This window comes from Bombus pyrosoma, linkage group LG16 (assembly GCF_014825855.1).
Source record: "Bombus pyrosoma isolate SC7728 linkage group LG16, ASM1482585v1, whole genome shotgun sequence".
NCBI lineage: Eukaryota > Metazoa > Arthropoda > Insecta > Hymenoptera > Apidae > Bombus > Bombus pyrosoma.
In genome coordinates, this window is record NC_057785.1 from 2086139 (window position 1) to 2105515 (window position 19377).

The 19377-nt window shown below is 28.5% G+C and overlaps 1 protein-coding gene across 11 annotated transcripts in view; it reads left to right on the forward strand.

Annotated features, from left to right (window-relative positions):
• LOC122576384 (hepatocyte nuclear factor 4-gamma) overlaps positions 1–19377 on the forward strand; it is a 50096-nt gene that overhangs the window by 27858 nt on the left and 2861 nt on the right. For 6 of the 11 annotated variants that reach the window (XM_043746606.1, XM_043746609.1, XM_043746605.1 and 3 more), the window contains 5 exons: positions 12127–12328; positions 13958–14052; positions 14792–14928; positions 15321–15591; positions 18569–18721. In XM_043746606.1, coding sequence (XP_043602541.1) covers positions 12127–12328; positions 13958–14052; positions 14792–14928; positions 15321–15591; positions 18569–18721 — 858 coding nt within the window. Of the gene's footprint in view, positions 1–6581; positions 6690–6827; positions 6906–8534; positions 8659–12126; positions 12329–13957; positions 14053–14791; positions 14929–15320; positions 15592–18568; positions 18722–19377 lie in introns of those variants that run through there. The other 5 variants (XM_043746615.1, XM_043746613.1, XM_043746612.1 and 2 more) reach the window with 4 other exon arrangements.

A 19377-nucleotide genomic window follows, 5' to 3' on the forward strand; every position in this document is an offset into this window, starting at 1 on the left:
AAAATTATTAGTTGGATAATTTCGTTAAATTAATTATGTCTTTGTTATTGTTAATCTATAGTTTTTATCTATTCATTGGTAATTTATGGCATCATATTATAGCTACGTTTTCGAGAAGATCGAGTTTGGGTGTTCAGTAAGTACGCGCGCATTTAACTAATCGGCGAATCCCATCCCATCTTCTACATTCCATATCTCATACCTCACATTCTATATCATACCATATATATCACAAGCAATACTTCATTTTCCATACCTAAGAAGGTAAGTGCAAGCTTAAGTTAAAAGTTACACGTTAGACTCTACGACCTCCGTCCCTCTTTCCGCGCTATTCACATACTCCATATCGTATGTCCAAAATCTAATACCTACTATCCTATATCTATAGCTCACATTTCATTATGTGGGATGGCTTATTTCGTTTACGGGAAGTTGAGAATTTTGAGAATTGTGGGCTAGAGATACTGGATGTGTGATATGAAATATGAGAAAGGGAATGTGAAGTACGAGATATGGAATTGAAAGATGGAATGTGAGAGATAAGATGAAGAATATGAGTCAGGAATATTCTGTGTGGGGGTATAAGATGTGAGATAAAGTACATGGAATGAGGGATGAAAATGTGAGCTGTGGACTGCATATGTGATAGTGGATAGTGGATATTGGATGTTGGATATGGAGGCAGAATATGCGATAGTGTGAAATAGGATGTGAATAATAGATCTAATAGGAAAGGTAGTACATATTGCACAGATTAATATAGATCACAAATACTTTTCTAAAGTTCTTGGAATATCCTTAATAGAGTAAATATTACTTCTTCTATCTTTATACATAATTAAATGCACAGTACCTTACATAACATTCAAATACGTAAACAAATAACGAAGTGATTATTTTCAACAAAATAAGTTAAATAACCGCATTAAAGGTATATAGCATTGAATATTGATTAACATAAGTTAATATGATATAAGGAATAATATGATGCATAATGCAAGCAAACGTTAACAAGGGATCATTTAATGGACAATTAATCGCAGATCAATAGAAAAACATGAGAACTGCTTCATCCTTCAAACGTGGAAAACTTTCCACGTTTCTTGTTCGTGAACCGCAGTCGACAACGTCTTTTATCTCTTTACTCTTAAGATTTCTTTTGCTGCCAATAAAAACGCCATTCTTCTTTTCTTTTTCCTCCTCTTCTCCCTCTATTTCTCTGTCGTCGATATCCTATATCACATCGCTACTGTTGATTTTCATAATTAGATTATTCCTCGAAAAATTTGAACTACACCACGAGTTCTCTTCCTTTACAATGAGTTATAGGTTAGGAACAGATATTTTTGTAAGGAATCATAATTCCACAACAATAGTTCTTTTTAACTGAAGTAGAATATAGAATTTCGCGATTTTCTTTTTATCTTCTTTCGTCTTTTTTACTTTTACAGGTTATAGGTTAACTCCATTCTTTATTACCTTTTCCTAGATATATACTATAAAGATATATGTACATTATAAATATCAATAGCGTCACGCTGTTCCTTATAATCGCAGTCATTATACTCATTAATACTACATTAAGTACAGTGACAAATATTGAAAAAAGGAAGAAAAAGAATTACACGCCACATATTATAGAAATTCTGGTATGGATCAAAGTAAACATTTATCTGTTGACGTCGTCAGGTTTACATTCATTGAACGAACATGTATATGCCTGACATTAAAACATTATAAAACTAATTTTTATTTGCACATCTTATACTCTTCTTCGACTTTTTATCCGTATTTTCATTGATTGTTGCATAATTTTCACTTTTTGTTCATCATGAATGTTTGCATTTGAAGAAGAATCTTAAGAACTTATCTTTTCTTCCTTTTGAATTGGAAATAATGCTTTGTTGCCAAAGTTGAATAACAAATATATAAGCGTTAATATATCGAATAAGATTTGTAAGAATGATGAACTTGCATATTTTTTTACTCCCTGTATATATCAGGCAGATTAATTGGTATCTCTGTTCCTGTGAGCAAGATAAACTTGTAGAAGAGGAATAAATTTTCAGATAAACTGTTTAGGAGAAAAGAGATTATTTAGTATTCAGAGAACTATGGTAAATAATAAATAATTTACCAACGAGAAATATAGAATTAATTTTTGTAAATAATTACTGTTATTTAAATGGAAAATAATTGAATCCGCATTTGCTAGATATACAAATCTTATAAAGTTAATATTAAATTTTATATAATTTATAAATGTCATTAATAATTAATGCCATCCACGTTTGAATCGACTCTATTTTAAAATAAAGTAAAGTACCACATATTACACATCATTAATTAAGAAAAGAAAAGATATTCATAAAAAATATTTTAATGGGAACTATATGGATTTTCGTTTTTTCTTTTTTTTTTTTTTGGCGAAGATTTCGATTAGAAGGCCACGAATACTTCTGCTGCAATTTTTCCAAGAATCATGGCCGTGGCCCTAAGTAATTATTTGCACGCTAGAAACGTGTTTATTCTTGGACATCTTGGTTAAGTATGACATTCTTGCTGGACATTTAATAATGGTTGCCGAATGATTAGATCAGTGGATCAAATCAGTGAATCAAAGGATCGAAAATTTTTATCTGCTCATTATACATCAAAACAGAGAGGAAATGAATAGAAATTGTACGAATTAATTATAAATAGCATTGATGCCATCTTTTATTGACAGGACGTATTGTTGAAAAAATTGTTCTGCAATTGTTTGATGGTAATACTAAATGAAATTCTTGCATGACAAAAGGCACAGATCGAAGCACATATACATTAAGGAGAATTTACATTGAAATTGATGTTTACGGATTCGTGTTTGAGTTTGGTGTTAGACAGTCCATGCCGAAGTATTGCGTTTTATGCAAGTATGTATGTTCAATCATGACGAATCAGCAAAAACTTCACAAACAAACTACATAAGAATATTCTTCTTTAACCTTAAGACTGAATAAATTATCTATTTTACTACTGTACAATTTTTTGAATGTTTGAATATTTAAATTATTTAAATATCTTTCAATATACAAAATATTCCTACAATTGCAACAGTAAGTTCATTTGATGTTTGTTTTACTGTTTATTGTTCATTTATTATTCCAACTGTTCAAATAAAAAAATCAGTGTTAAATATAGACAGTGGCTTAAGAAATCTCCGAGTAAAATTCCCTTGCAATCATCCTTGGAAAAATGATAGAGTTATTCCAATTCACAATGTCAAATTAATTATATGCTTTCATTTTTGAAATTTCTGAAATTCGTGTCTTTCTTAAAATCTAAAAATCTATAAAATACTTTTTAAAATCTTTTTTTTTTGTTGAAATGAGGATGAAATATAGACATAAAAGTTCAAAGATCTCAGCAAAGTTAGATCGAAATAAATCCGGTATCTGTTGGTTTATTCTTTGTGTTGATTGCGCTCAATCAACTCTTTCTTCATTCTTTCGCCATTAATTTTAGCAGTTATATAGGCTCACATTGGAGTTACGTAAAATTTGTCTAGTGTCGCATATGTGTAAATATTTCTGAAGTGGATTTACGTGATCCTCAAATTATGAAATGATACGTAGTTAACATGTAGACACGTGTACGCCATTTAAATCTAATCTAATTAATTATTCAGTTTCTTGATAATTATTCAGGTACTCGAAAAAATTACATTCTTGAATTATTCAAAATAACAGTAAGGTCAGTGTATTGAGAAGGTCAATAATTCATTATGAATTATTTAATTATCGATTTGATTCTTTTATTATTATTTTCTTCTATTGTTCTGTATACTATTCTGTTATAATTGATTTCATTATTGAATTATTCAGTATTCTGATGAAAATTACCTTACTTGAGGTTATGTTATAATATAACGTTAAGAAAGGTGTTTAGCAGCTTTCTTTTTTAGGAAAAGAGAAAATATCTTAAAGAACATTCATATAAGTACGCTACACAGACTACAATTATGTTGTCAAAAATCATGAGTCATCTCTAACAATTTTTACATTAGCCGAAATTATCCTTAAGTAAAGAATATTTTCATTTGATTACTCGTCTCTTAATATTCAATCGTAATATGAAATTCTTCGAACAACGCTTAAAGATAGAATCTAAACGATTCATAAAACAAAAACATTCTTATCTCTTCCTATTTCACTATGACATTAAATTCTTGCAACATAACCTAAAAACAAGTGCCGAAGTTTCCACTAAAAGTGTCAAAGGTTTCACGAAACAAAAACATTCTTTTTTCTCACCATGACACTACCCGATCAAGTAGCCAGTGACTTTTACAATCAGCCGGGAAATTAGATTCGAGTCGCCAGGAACGAAAAAGTAGATGAGACGCCAGTATCTTGTCCGCGAGATCAAGGTCCGGTCAGCACTCAGTCATTCTAGTTTTTTTTTGTGGTATTGAATGTGGTGTTACAAAATGGCTGGTTTGCTTGCACGGTATCAAGGTGTTACTCAATAATTCCCTACTGGAGGAACAGAGACAAAAAGGGGGATTACTAGCTGACAGGTGTTTTTGCTCTAGCGACACTTTACTTATTCGCTCGCCACTCTCTTTATGCTCACGTGTGCATCATTTGCATGACATGTTGCGGCTCTCTTACAGTGGCGGAACATCCGTAAAAAGATTGGAAACTAATTTCCGAATTCTCATATAATTCTGCGGTATTTTTCTGTACAAGTGTTTGGGAAATGTACATTGTGATTGTTATGAAGGGTTATTTCCACGGGAAGTTAGAAAATCGACAATTGCGTAGTCGTTTAGTTATTGAGGTATTGGAATAATATTGGTATGTTGAAGTATTAAAGTATTTAAAGCATTAAGATAATGATCATTAATTTATTTCATTTATATGATATAACAAGTAACGTAGTACAACATACTATGGTAAAAAATGTATAGAATATATATTATACTCTCTCAAGTGATTATCACGAGCTCGAGGATTAATGACTGGAGTTTACTGCAAGGTTAAGCATAAAGCGAAATTAATATTAATACATTCTCCATTAATATTCTGAAACATACAGACAAATATGAGGATTCTACGAGTATACAAAAGGAAAAGAGAAACGATAATTTATTATTGACCATAAAATTACAAGGTTTTACAACATATTCCTGATTTACTAAATGTCAGTTTTTATTTCTCGTAATTACATAATGTTACATACAAAATACGACATCTAAAGAAGTTCATATCTTGTTTGATTCTTCATTCTTCTTCCTACTATGTACATAATTGTAGAGCTTCTATAACCTTGAAACACTTCATATACATTTCAAACATATCACCATTAACCCACGTGTTTCTTCCAATCCTCCTACAGGAAATCTTGGAACTTATCAATAACTGTGAGCAAAGTGAAAGTTTGCAGTAAGTTTGGAAAGAGCTATTGCCAAATTGTTCAGTCATTCTCACGATCGTTAATTGCAGTCAGAAAACAGCCATTAATTTTAGAACAAATTGGAAACTCTCCAAAATCGTATATTTATACTGGCTTATGTTAGCTATTATATATCTTATATTATTTCTGCTGAATTATTTATATTGGAAGACCAAATTTTTTATTTAAATCTTTTATATTTATATTAATTGCAAACTCAAAAATTTAATTTGTATGTATTTTTAAATTATATTTATATCTATTTAAACTCACTATTTTCTTTGTTAAAGCATTTCACAAGCTTCATTCTTCATTTACTTTTATTTCTAACTTTAGTTTTTTATACAAATTATTATTATACAAATATAGTTTTATAAATAAAAATTTGGAATATTACATATATGCACATACATATACATCAATCGAATGAAATAGAATGGTTACATACAAGCATTGTGGAGAAGATTCAGAGAGGAGGTAGAACAAGCTGCTATACATATAGTAAATCGCGATGATTACGTCATGAGGGTCAGTTCTGCAAGTTCTGCTTGTCATCGCGTGTCAGCAAAATAGTCTAGAGTTAGCGGATGCGTGTTTATAAGAAAGCAAGAACTTTTTTAAACACTATCACCTTTTGTCATCCTCTTTTCTTGTTCTCTTAAAATTCATTTCGTTTACCCATTTAATTTATTTTCACTGAAAAATGATCAGACTAGTTTGAGGTTAGGACAATTTCATTGTACCAATTAATTGCTTAACGCGTGTTTCGATCTCGTTATATGTGTTGTTTCCTTTTTTGGTGATACATGTGTGTATATGTTTGTTACTGATATTCTGTGTGATGTTCATATTAATAGTAAGATAATGAAGGAAGTAGAAATCATTATACTGGATGATCTAAGATGTTTATTTGTGCTCGATTAGTTTAGAAAAGAATATAAATTCAGAGATAATTAAATGAACCAAAGCTTTGGTAATAGATATTTTAAAATTTCATTTAACAATAATTAATACTATAATAAATACAAATTAAATTAATAACAATGACAATGAATTCCTTTTAAATTAAAAATTATTTCCATCTCTCTTTTGATACTTTGAGTCATCAGATTATTAATTGCAGATATGTTGTATACGTTTAGAATGAAATTTGTACTGGCTGGAAGAGTATCGAGACGTATAATCAGAGACACAATCGTCGAAAGATACCAGTGAATAGGGTCAGGAACTAGACTTTGGCTCGAGTTAAGGCAGGTCTCGTTCACTTTGGTATGCGATGCGAAATAGAATCGATATATTATATTTCACATAATCACAGCATCGATGTATTATCGATATAGTTATACTCTGTCGCATATTTATGATGAAAACATTTTCTTTATATACAGGAAGTAAACTGATGTGAAAGAACAGACCATCTATACCGGGTGTTTTAAAATATTTGGATCAACTGCAGATAAGATAATGTATAATTCTAATTAAAATTTCTATCATATAATGGATTATTCAAAATATTTCCTAACTTAAAAACTAACGCTGAGAAAATATTTATTTCTTATTCATTTAAATTTCAGTTGTAGCCTTAATTTGATATATTTACTAAATAATGTTTGCTGAACATGGCTTGCGATTTAAGGAATTTTAAATTTGTATTATTTATGAAGTACATAAATCGTTTCGTAAGCTACCTGATTTTAATAACTATTCTGCTTCTCAGAAACCACGTCAACGTCAAATCGACGTTTTCATCATTTTATATACAGATTTTCTATTTCTTGGTATACTTGACCATACGCGTGTGATAATAATTTGAATTTATTATGAATTTCAAGTAAACGCTTTTAATGTAATTTATCAACTTTCTTTCTTCCATTCCATCTTTACTATTGATTCATTGGCACTTCCTAAATACCGGGAACGTGAACTTGTATGTATATATATTGAACATCTTTTAATGAAACGTCAGTAAATAAAGAATGTCAACCATTTAAGACCGTTCCTTTCACATTATTAATTAATATATAGCAAATAGTTTCAATTTGATTATTACTTGTAAAAACAATAATATTCTTTACGCAATAATATTAGTTGCATAAAAATTTGCTTTTTTAATCTTAAATATTTTAAACTTATTGAACAGAAATTTTATACTTGCATTTCGTTTGAAACGATATGTGTTTGAATGATTCATTATACTTTCATTTATGCTTGCATCATTAAAGGCATATATAAATTATTTTTATAATGAAAATAAAAATTTGAATATAAAAGACTAAACATCGATAACCTAAGGAATTATGCATATGCATGTCAATGAATGCTTGCAAAGAATTTTTTAAGAAACTAATAAAACATAACACATGATAAGTTTGTGTAATACAAAGTTTAAAAATCAAATTTATGCCACACATTGCTGACTTTATTATATATTATAAATGATATATTTGAATGATACGAAATATCATTAATTATAATTATTATTCGTGTTGGATATTAACAAAATTAAATAATTGTTGAATATTGAATTGAAGGTTTGGACGAGTGATATGAATGGCTGATGATTTCCTTTTCATTACCAAGGTCGAGCATTATTCCATAGGTTTATTTTCAAAAAAATAATTCGAATTTCGGTGATATTTATCCGCTTCCCTTATTCATATCTCGAGAATTTCAGCATTTAAAATGCATTTAGAATGATCTTTTCATATAAACAAAATTCCATATGAAAAATATCTCCAAATTTTTAATTGCTAAAAATATAACCTATATATTATCCATGCAACAAAATATGCCTTCATATGCGTATATAACATCATTTTTGTATATGCAATTTTACAGAAAAGTACATAAAATATTTCTTATAAACATTAAAATAAACCTTAACATTTGAATAGCATCATCGAATGATATTAACATTGGCCATAAAACAATTTAAAAAGGAATTTTTATTCGATAGTAAGTGTTAAACAATCTGTTGATCTTCTGGAATATTTCTTGTTAAACGTATTAAACTATTCATCGTCTAGTTGCATGCGTTAGATAGCATCTGTCCGCTGTTTTATTATTCAAAAGAATCCTTTATCTATCACGGCCAGAAAGCGTGGAAAATCTGCAAGATAAGAACGTGAGATGTCACTGGGTCAGAAAAATGAAGAAAAAAGCTTGCTAGGACCGATAATGCAGAACTCGTTTATATCTTATGCGCACGAGACATTGCAGGTATTATAAAAAGAATATATGCAGAAGAAAAAACAGTGAACGGTCCTTGAAATAATTTATCACATACGGTTAATTAATTTTTATTCCTACATCATTTTCCACTGCAATCAGTATTCATTCTTTTTCCTATATCTTGTCTTATAATGAAATACTTTTCCGACGGTCTCGTTTCTCTTCGTCAAGATATTCTTTCTGTTGACTGAACTCTGTTGACAATATGGTCGATGTTTGATAGATGAAGATAATTCTCGGATTAGAGATATTACAAAATGTTTATTTTGTAAGATCCCTAAATTCATCACTTAAAATGTCAAAAGTGAGAGTTCTAAAAATTATAAATGGTATATATGGTTTATGACTGTAATAAAACATGTAGATATAAATATAAATGGTAAGAACGATGATATAAATACAGAAATACTTGTAAAACCTACTAGCAAACATTTTTTGTCAATTGCGTTAATAATATAAAATTGAAATAAATTAAAATTGTATTGCAGATATTAATATTACTTATAATCACGAATTAAAAGTATTTGACACAATTTATTTTATAGTAATTTAATAAACTTATAATTAAAGTAAATTATTAAAGATCATAATAATACAGGAATTACTAATGCTGAATCAATAAGCGCATACTAAGCGAAATTGTATAATTGGGAAGAACATCATAATAAAATTAGTAATTAGATTCAATTATAATGGTAATAGATACTTGAAGATTTAACGTTATCGGTATTTCATAGCGAGCTGGAAGTCTTTTTGCAATAGTTTATCAGGAATATTCAAATATTATCTCAAGGACCTTAAGTATTTTGCATACTTAACCCCGTGATGACCTAACTCGATGTTTTTACCGCGTGAAAATAAAACTATAATTTGTGTGCAATAGCTTCACGTCCCTCCATCGCAATGAAATAAAAATTCAATGCTTTATTTATGAAAATAAAATAACAAACAATATTTTATATAATTTTATTTATTTAAAAGGAATGTAAATGATGATTATTTAATTATTGTTGTATAATAAATAATATATATATAGATATTTAATCATATTGATACCTTTTTTGTAGAGTCATGATTAAATTTGAATAGACAAAAAAATAATCTTTTTAATTTCAGATAATATTTAACTTTCCGCAATTAGCTATGTTGCAACTTTCCTTGTTTACTTCGAGATTATTGGCTTAATTACTTTACTTTTCGGACAAATATTTATTTTTTAAACAATATAATCTTACTTTGTTGTTCGCTTTATTTCACTACATGCACCTATACATCTCGTACCGAAATTATTCAATGTTAATACAGTAGTCAAATTCTTGACTCCTGTTTCAGCAAGTGCTAACACTTCTGGCTCCTTCTTTCGTATTATTCGAATGTTATCCCTCTTAAGCCGCTTGTTATCCCAACACTGATGCCTCACCTATTTTTACGGCGGTATTAGTACGATTCCTTAACGACTATCGCGAACAATCTTAAAAATAACACGAAAACAAGATGGATAAATATTTGAACGTCTGGTCCTGTTCCGAATGATCATTGATACACTCTGACCAGTTGGAACAATAAAGAGAACAGTTTCGAACTTTTTCTTTCTAGTCGCCGCTTTCTTCGTTTATCTTCTTTGATTGTCGAAGAACTTGTATTTTTAATTCAACAGTAGAAAATTTAGGAATCAAAGATTTAAAGAATTCAATGTTCAAGCTAACAAGTTCTTTGGATTTTTAATATTGTTTTCATGAATTTTCTTGAAAATGTTTAATTGCAAAATTCGATATCGTAACACCTAAAATTATGAAAAGTATAAATATTTCATAGTTATGATAAAACTAAATAACATAGTTAAGATAAAAAAAAATAATTGTCACGAAGCTCAGAATTCCCTCAGTATCGTCGCATGAGCGTCAAGTTGAAAAGTTGAACATTGAGAGATTTGAAATTGCTGGGAATTGTATTTGTAAGAAGAAGTTATTCCTGAAAATCATGCAGATCTATTTATAAAGTTCAAATTATTTCCTTGAAAATTTCCCCAGGAAGGCAACAATGTATCTAACTCATGAACACATGTACATCAGTATTCGTGATTGATAAAGAACGCGACTTATCAGTAGGTTTATTGTTAACAGAAGATTCGTAAAGAAAACGTGCTAGAACAGAAATCGACGTATCCGACGCTCTTTATCACTAAATATCGGCATTTATATGTATGTATGTCTCATATCGATAAAGAAATGATCCTCGTTCTCGGAACAAGATTTTGGTTTTATCCTATCTAGGAAATATTATCCGTTTGCTACATTATATTTGTACTGTTGAAGTTATTTTTTTTTTCATATTACTTGAATCGATATTCAGGAAAATCTTTATTGAACTGATTTAAACATAAATAAATAATGATATGATGACATAAATAAATAAATATTGATTTAAACATAATAAAATAAATAAAACATAAAATTGATGTCAAGTTTGTTGGTCGGCAGGATATTTAAAGTGATGTGACATCAGAATTTGATTCCAGATTATCACTAATTTGATAAAGAAATTTGGAAAAGGCCATCGATAAGATATATTTATATTTCTATTTTAATTTTGGTTTTTATATAGATTCAATTTCACTATATATGTAAAATTATGTCCAATTCGTATTTTCTGGGAAGATATTTCTAGACAAATGAGTAAAGTACATAGCAATCTGTACAGCTACGATAGGAGCTATCTATTCATAAGTCTGCTTGAAAGTGGATCATTTATTGTTCGTAGCTTGCAATTAGCTGTCTGGTTTGAACTAGGTCTACAGTGGAATTGTTTCGCTTGTGATTTTAGGCGAAAGGAAAATTTATTATAATCTAACGGCTTAATTTGAATTTTTTCTAACAAACACATCGATTATATTCGTAACAAATACATATTTTTAGTTCCTTGGAATTTTATTTTAACATAGCTTAAATAGTTGTATTTGGCTAGAAATACTTGAGTAGAAAGTTGAAACACAGTTAGCTATGATAAATGACTTGTCGAAGAGATACGAAGCACTAACACAGCAAATAGAAAATGATAAACAGCTGGAGGATTATTTGGATAGTTAGGGAGTGAAGATATGATATATATTTACAATGATTGATGTGTATATAAACAGGTACATTTACGTATTACAAATAAACGTGTAATTTTATCCAGTGTGGATAATTCCTTTCGTTACTATCACGTTAATAAAATTTTTCGGAACAAATTTCGAAAGTAAAATGTTTCATTTTCTTCCTAATGGATTCGTTAAATTAATGAGGAACCATATTCACAGCCATCTGTGCCGTGTGCTAGGAAAAAGGAGTTAGTGACTATCAGAATATGTATAGTATCTTTTCTAAATTTTTGAATACGGTGAAATGATCACCAATTTTTTGTTAAGTTTCACTTATCTACAAATAAAATAATAAATGAAAATTCGTCATGTTACAGATGCCGATCTAAGCATGGGGGCGGGCGCAGCTGGAGGATCGGTCCTCAGTTTGCCAGGATCGGGGGTAGGTGGCGTGCTTTCGCAGCACTGCGCGATCTGCGGTGATCGCGCAACTGGCAAGCACTATGGCGCTGCTTCTTGCGACGGATGCAAGGGTTTTTTCCGGCGATCAGTCAGAAAGAACCATCTTTACACCTGCAGGTTGGTGAAAATCTTCTCCTTTCCTTTAAAATTAGATCTTGATCCAAGGCCGGAATAAATTTTTGGAGGCCTAGAACTACAGTACAACTTCATTTATTTGAACTTGTTGACAGACAAACGGTGTGTTTGTTGGAGTTGATACGTATAGTTAAAGTTCATGTAATAGAAGCATACCATATTTCCCCTCACTGCCTATTATTTTTCCTTCATATAAGAGGAGCTCACATTTAGATAAGTGAATTCAATCAGCAGAAATTCAATTAATCGAGCATTAATTATAATTCCAATAATTTTAGACATAAAATACTTATGTCGTAAGACACAACGGAGGACCTCGCTTTATAGAAAAATGAGCGATTTATTACACTTTTATGAAATATTTGAAATATTGCACTTGTAAAACTCTCCAAACTTATCTGTTTAGAAATCCTGTCTATGTTTAGAACTCAAATATTTTCGCTTATTTTTAAAAGCTGTATCTTCCATTTGAGAAATATCTATGACTAATGAATTTTCGTGATAATTGATAACATTTTCGAATGACCTAATAATGAAAATTTGTTAGTCAGCAAATAAAATCGGTATCATTCTTGGAATTTCATTTATGTTATATATAAATTAAGGTTTTTATTCTAACTTTTTTAAGCAAATTATTTTTTATTCTTAAATACGTATAATATAACGAATTAACAAGTTAACGAAATAATTTTTTAAATTAAGATGTTAATAACATCTAAAAATGATTTTAACAATTTAATTTTTAAATATCAGTTAAGGTATAGATTTAATGGGAAATGTATTTTTAACAATTAGTTGGAAGTATATTTGGAATTTTGGAACTTAGATGACTTGCACTTGAGTTATCAAAAATCAGGCTAATGAGAAATTAAAAATTGTTTGATAATTTTAATATTAGCAGTTTTTGATAAATGTTCTTACAATGTTTTTATGTAATATTCGATAAAAATTGCTCATATTATCAACTACACATTTTCGCTTATAATGATAAATGCTAATATCAATGATATATTGATGTAATACTTCACTCTGTTACAAATTGCATATTTTTCAAATTATTGATTGTAGTAAATATGTTTAGCATCAAATAAGGTTGTATGATAATTAGCTTTAAAGTTATGAAATAGATACAAACCAAAATATTATATAAGTTCGTTAAAGTTAGTTATAAATTTCGAAATTACTCATATTGTAAAATATGATGAATGTGAAGTAAGATTATATAATAACTGATTATGACATACATATATTCGAGATATTAATGAATATTACTTGATAGATTTATTATTGGTAAATTATACTATGTAAGATTATTACGAAAAGTTAATTCTTATTTGTAATCTTTAATATTTCAAAATGGAACACGTGGCAAATTATTTCTTTATTATAATTAATTCTCATTTTTCACATCTGTTAAAGAATACGTCAACTTTAACAATGAATAATTAATTCATGAATTCATTAAATACTTAATTCTGTGTCTCATATAATCCTTAGATTAGTGAATTCTTTTTTCAAACTATTTTCTTATTTCTCCATATATTATACGGTATAGTTGCTATATAATAAAATTTATAAATTATTGAAAATGTAATACTTTTTTTGTTGCAGATTTAGTAGAAATTGTGTAGTAGATAAGGACAAGAGGAATCAATGTAGGTATTGCAGATTAAGGAAATGTTTCAAGGCTGGCATGAAAAAAGAAGGTATGCGCAAAAATTCTAACATCATTTTAATAAATATTCCGCGTCTCTTTCCATATGATCATTAAAAGTAAAAATGGGCAATTATATTATTAATAAAATAAATTATAGCAAGCGATATACTTAATTAGGAAAAAGTTACTATTATTTGTAAGTTATTAGTAAGATTTTATACGACTTTAATATTATTTGTGAAAAATTATAATAGCCACCTAACCGTTTTATAGCCTTTTTAGGAGACTGAAAACTTACCTTGAATCATTAATTAAAAATTCATAGTTTCCAATTTTGTGGAATAATAAACTTGAATATGGAAGCTAATATTACCACTGATGAAACTATTCAAATTCTTTACTTAACAAATAATTTTTTTTAAGATTAACTTTAAATCGAATCATGAGTAGCAAAAATAACTTGAAGCTATAATCTAATTTATATATATATAATAAATGACGTTGCAAAAGTTCCAAAACAAATTAATAATGCTTTTTCCTAATATTTGCAATAATTTCATCTGTCAAAAAATATTTTTTTTTATTTATAATATGACAAAAAAAGAAGTATACGTGATAAAATAAAAAGAAAAGAAATTGCAAGAAACATTAGGCTTCTCAAGCAGTTAATTAATGACTCAAAGAAAATATACCAGTATACAAAAGGGTTTGTAAGAATGAGTCAATTATGTATATTATAAGTCATCACTGGAGTGAAATGAACTTTCTATTTTCTTATTTTGTTTCAGCCGTACAAAATGAAAGAGATCGGATAAGTTGTAGAAGGCCAAGCTATGAAGAACAAAGCAACAACGGAAGTGGACTTTCTGTTGTTTCTCTTCTTCAGGCGGAAATGCTTAGTAGACAAGTTGGTGCTGCTCTCGAGGTCGGTTTGTGTGAAATTTAAGCTTTATTTATTCTTTTGCTTCTTGGTTTTGATGAAACAAATTTAATGTAGTAATTTCAACATTAGAATATCGATCTGCTTAATGCAAATATCAAGGTAGATAAACGTCCGGTTACTCTTTTTCTTCAGCGATAGCTTATGATCTTCGCAGTATTAAAGTTGAAATTATTTAAATTTCTCACCAATTGAGATGTAGAACCGTTATACATTGAGAGTAATAAATTATTATATTTTAATACCTACAATCTCCATATATTCTCTTAACTAGAAATAATTTATTTAATTAATAAACCTACAAAATATATTTCAATATTATTCCATTCAATATACATAAATCACATAATGAGTAATTCGAGATTATGTTTAAACAGCTAGGCAGTCCGAACAGCGATATAGACCTGAGCACAAAACAAATCGCCAACATAAACGATGTTTGCGATAGTATGAAGCAGCAGCTTCTTATCCTGGTCGAATGGGCCAAGTACATACCTGCTTTCAGCGAATTAACCCTTGATGATCAGGTAGCACTCCTAAGGGCACACGCGGGTGAACATCTTCTCCTAGGTGTTGCCAGGCGCAGTATGCAATTGCAAGATGTCCTTCTCCTCGGAAACAATTGTATCATAACCAAGAATTGTCCTGGTACGTTTCTCTGTGGTTCCTTCTTGGGTGGTGGTTCACGTTTTTTTATGATTAATCCCTTGACGATCAAATATTAGTAATAGTAATATAAGAAGTTTGGTTTTGTCATCTAATAAAATATGTATGATTTTTTTTATATTATGCTATACACATATTGTACACATTACATTACTGTGATTACTACTGTAAGATTGCAGTATAATGTTTTATATAATAAAAAAATTTCATATAATGTAATGAAAAATTTATAACAACAAATTTTGATTTCATATAAGTAATATTAAAGCATAAATAAGAAAAGCTATCATCAAGGGATTAAAAAAGGTTATATGGTCAAGCTTATATGATAAGTTTTTTTAAATAATTATATTATTTGTAGATTAACCCAAAATTGTTAACAACAAAATTGACACTAACACAACTATCATTTAAAAACATTCATTTACTAATTACTGTAGTAGTTAATAACATAGCTTTCAGTAATAATTAAACAAAGAATATATATTTAGTGAAAAATATATAAATTGCTTTAAATCAGATTATTTAATTTTTGACACATTGAATAATAAACTTGTTACAAATTTATGCTAAACTTTTTATTATTACTGGATCAAATATTTATTTTGCTCAAATAAGTCTATATAATACATACATATAATTATGGGAATACCCTATCAAAAATATAGTGACATATCTTAATGTTCTCCAAAATAGTTATCAACTGTCCTTTCACTGTTACTAACATAACATACGAACTGTAATACTAAATTTAACTATATCTCTATATGTAATCTGATATAACAGTTTTTAATTGATAAAATAAATGCTCCTATTCATGCTTGATGTATTCTCTACGTCATTTGAACAGTATATCATTCAACCACTAATGATTATGGACCTCATTAAACTATTTATAACACTAATTCATTGAAATAACATATCCTCGATGTTCACCTTGATTTACAGATTTAAAGACTTAAGAAAATTCATAAAACGATTATAAAAATTATAAATAAATATATCTCGGTCATCCCTAACACCTTCATGCGTATGTATAAACGAGATGATACAATATTGTTCATAAAATAATTTAAATAATAGTTTGAATAAAAAGTAGTTCGTGATAAATGTATAATAATTCACTATAGATCACATAATACGTAATACGATTTAGCACCAAAAAATTAAAAGAAATTAAAAGAAATTTTTATATATTTTGTTTGTAAAAAATTATCAAGTCTTAAGACAAGAAAGGAGGGAAAATTTTTTGCCAAGCAACCTTCTTAACAATCGATTATCGTATCAAAATATATTTTTTTGTGACTACTCATGATATCAGTTTGGCGGTATGAAACAACTGAAAGTATTATTATCCCGACATAATAAAGATACTATCGCAATATTCGATCCGTCGATGTCATCGACAGATAAGATTTCATTAGATTGTGAGTCTCGGAAGAGATAAGAATAAATCACATTTGTTTTAAAAAGTTGTCCAAAGGCATAATAAGATATCTTTAAAATTATTTTATCAAAATTGAAATATTTTACGATATTTGTACAACTTCGTTATAACATTTATGTTAACTTTATTGTTAAAATAAAATGTATGTTAAATGTTAAAATGTTAAAATCTTGTATTTCTATTTCTACTTATAATTATTTGTTTCTTAAAAATTGTATTTGTAATCATTTGGAAATTTTTATGAAAAATATTATAAAAAGATATCTAAGATATTATGATTATTCCAAATTTGCGATAACATACTAATCCTGCTACTATATCTTTATCTGAGGTACTTTAAAATTGTTTTCAATCAAATTCGCGAGCGAGTATCTTATTTTGTGTATCTGGACTTTTACAATTCATTCTCTAAAGTATCGAAAGCTTATGATATAATATTTGGAATTTATTTTATGATATTTAAATATATATGTCAAAAATTTAATTACTTAATTTTAAACAGTGTTAATTAAGACTTCTATGATAGATTTACTCAATTGCAATTACCAGCTAAACTAACATTTCTTTAATTTTTTTATTTGCAATCGTTTAGCTTAAATGTAACCAAGTATAAAATAATTATAAGTAAAAAGTAGAGCTTACTTGTGTTTGATAAGTTTCTTAATTGTAATTCGTACTTGTTAAAATAGGTCTGGCATAACTATAGGAAAATATAGGTGAGAAAAATATAAACTATTGCATGATGAATCATCTCCCATATGTCACTAGATGTTAAGAATAAATATTTAATTTATTTTTATGTATTATTCTATTTCTGTTAAAGTTCTGTGGAAAGTAATCGTGTACTTAATACTGGGATAATGTGGAATGAAATCGTTATGGTGAGCCGAGACAATCGATACGTTAATTAATACAATTTATAGTGAACTATAAGATAGCATAAAAAATTATTTAATGTATAAAAAATTATAAGTTTCCCAAAAGTAATTATTCAAACATATCCACAAAAAAAGCTGTTATTAAATACAATTATTCCAATTTTTCTTTCCAATTGATCTATATTATATCAATCATTATAATAGATTATTAGCGATTCAGTTCAAACTGTAGATTAAATTTCCAATCTTTCTGTCCCATTAACATAAAACAAAATAATTAAAATACCTCTCAAACTTCACTATTCCAATAACAAAGAACAACTTCATTATTCTAATAAAAAAAAAGAAGATATTTCGTAAATTCCATTCTTCAAAATAATTAGTTAAATATCTACAAAGCTATCGATAGTCTCGTTGAATAAATTGCACGAACAATACTTGGGGTAGTAGCTAGTAGAGACTGAGTCCGGTCTTCACGTTGCTAGTTGCAGTAGCATGAGTGCAAAGAGAGAATATTTTTGACGTATTGGTTATTGCGGTGTTGTTGCTTTCCTTTAATACTTCACCAACTATAATCCGGGCTCAGTCAAATGGTAATAGGTGTCGATAGGAATGGTTTAACTGTGTTTATCAGTCATATCATTATCCGCAGAGGGCCGTAATCAGGATCTGGACATCAGCAAGGTTGGAATCAGGGTAATGGATGAATTGGTGAAGCCCTTGAACGAGGTACAAATCGACGATACGGAGTTTGCTTGCTTAAAGGCCATCGTCTTTTTCGATCCCAGTAAGTATTTCTTTGATTCAAATAATATAACTGTAGACTGAACTATTTTCCCTAAAATCATTGTTGTCCGGATCATGTTCTTTTGAAATAAAATAAAACATGGTTTAATAAAAATAAATGCTTGTTTCATGTAATAAGTAAATGTAGTGATGTCTAAAAGTAACCGATTTAGGTAACAATTCTTTAGGATAACTTTGTTATTTTGAAGTTAGATTGTAGTAAAATAAGTTTTTTATTTTTGTTTTAAGAAATTTGAATAGCCTTAGCTTCATTTTGGTATATACTTGACATGCTTCTATTGTATTTTTGTTCCAAGAGCTTGAAATTCTTCTATATAGTATAATATTTTTTTAATATTTTAGAAAGTACAAATTTGTTGATATATAGTTGCATTTAATACATTCGTATCTTATTATTTATATCATCTTCCATTCTCACTCATCCCTCGTTCACTTTCACTCACTTATTCCCTATTGAATCACCATTTGTCACCATTAACTCCTACTATAAATAAGTGAAACCCCTTGTTACTCATAGTAACAAACAAAACTTTTATTATGCATATTATAAACAAATCTTTTAGTGTATTTCAATCAATTTCTTATGAAGTCTTAAGAAAACCGTAGTAAAAGCTTCTTTCGACCACGGTTATTCTT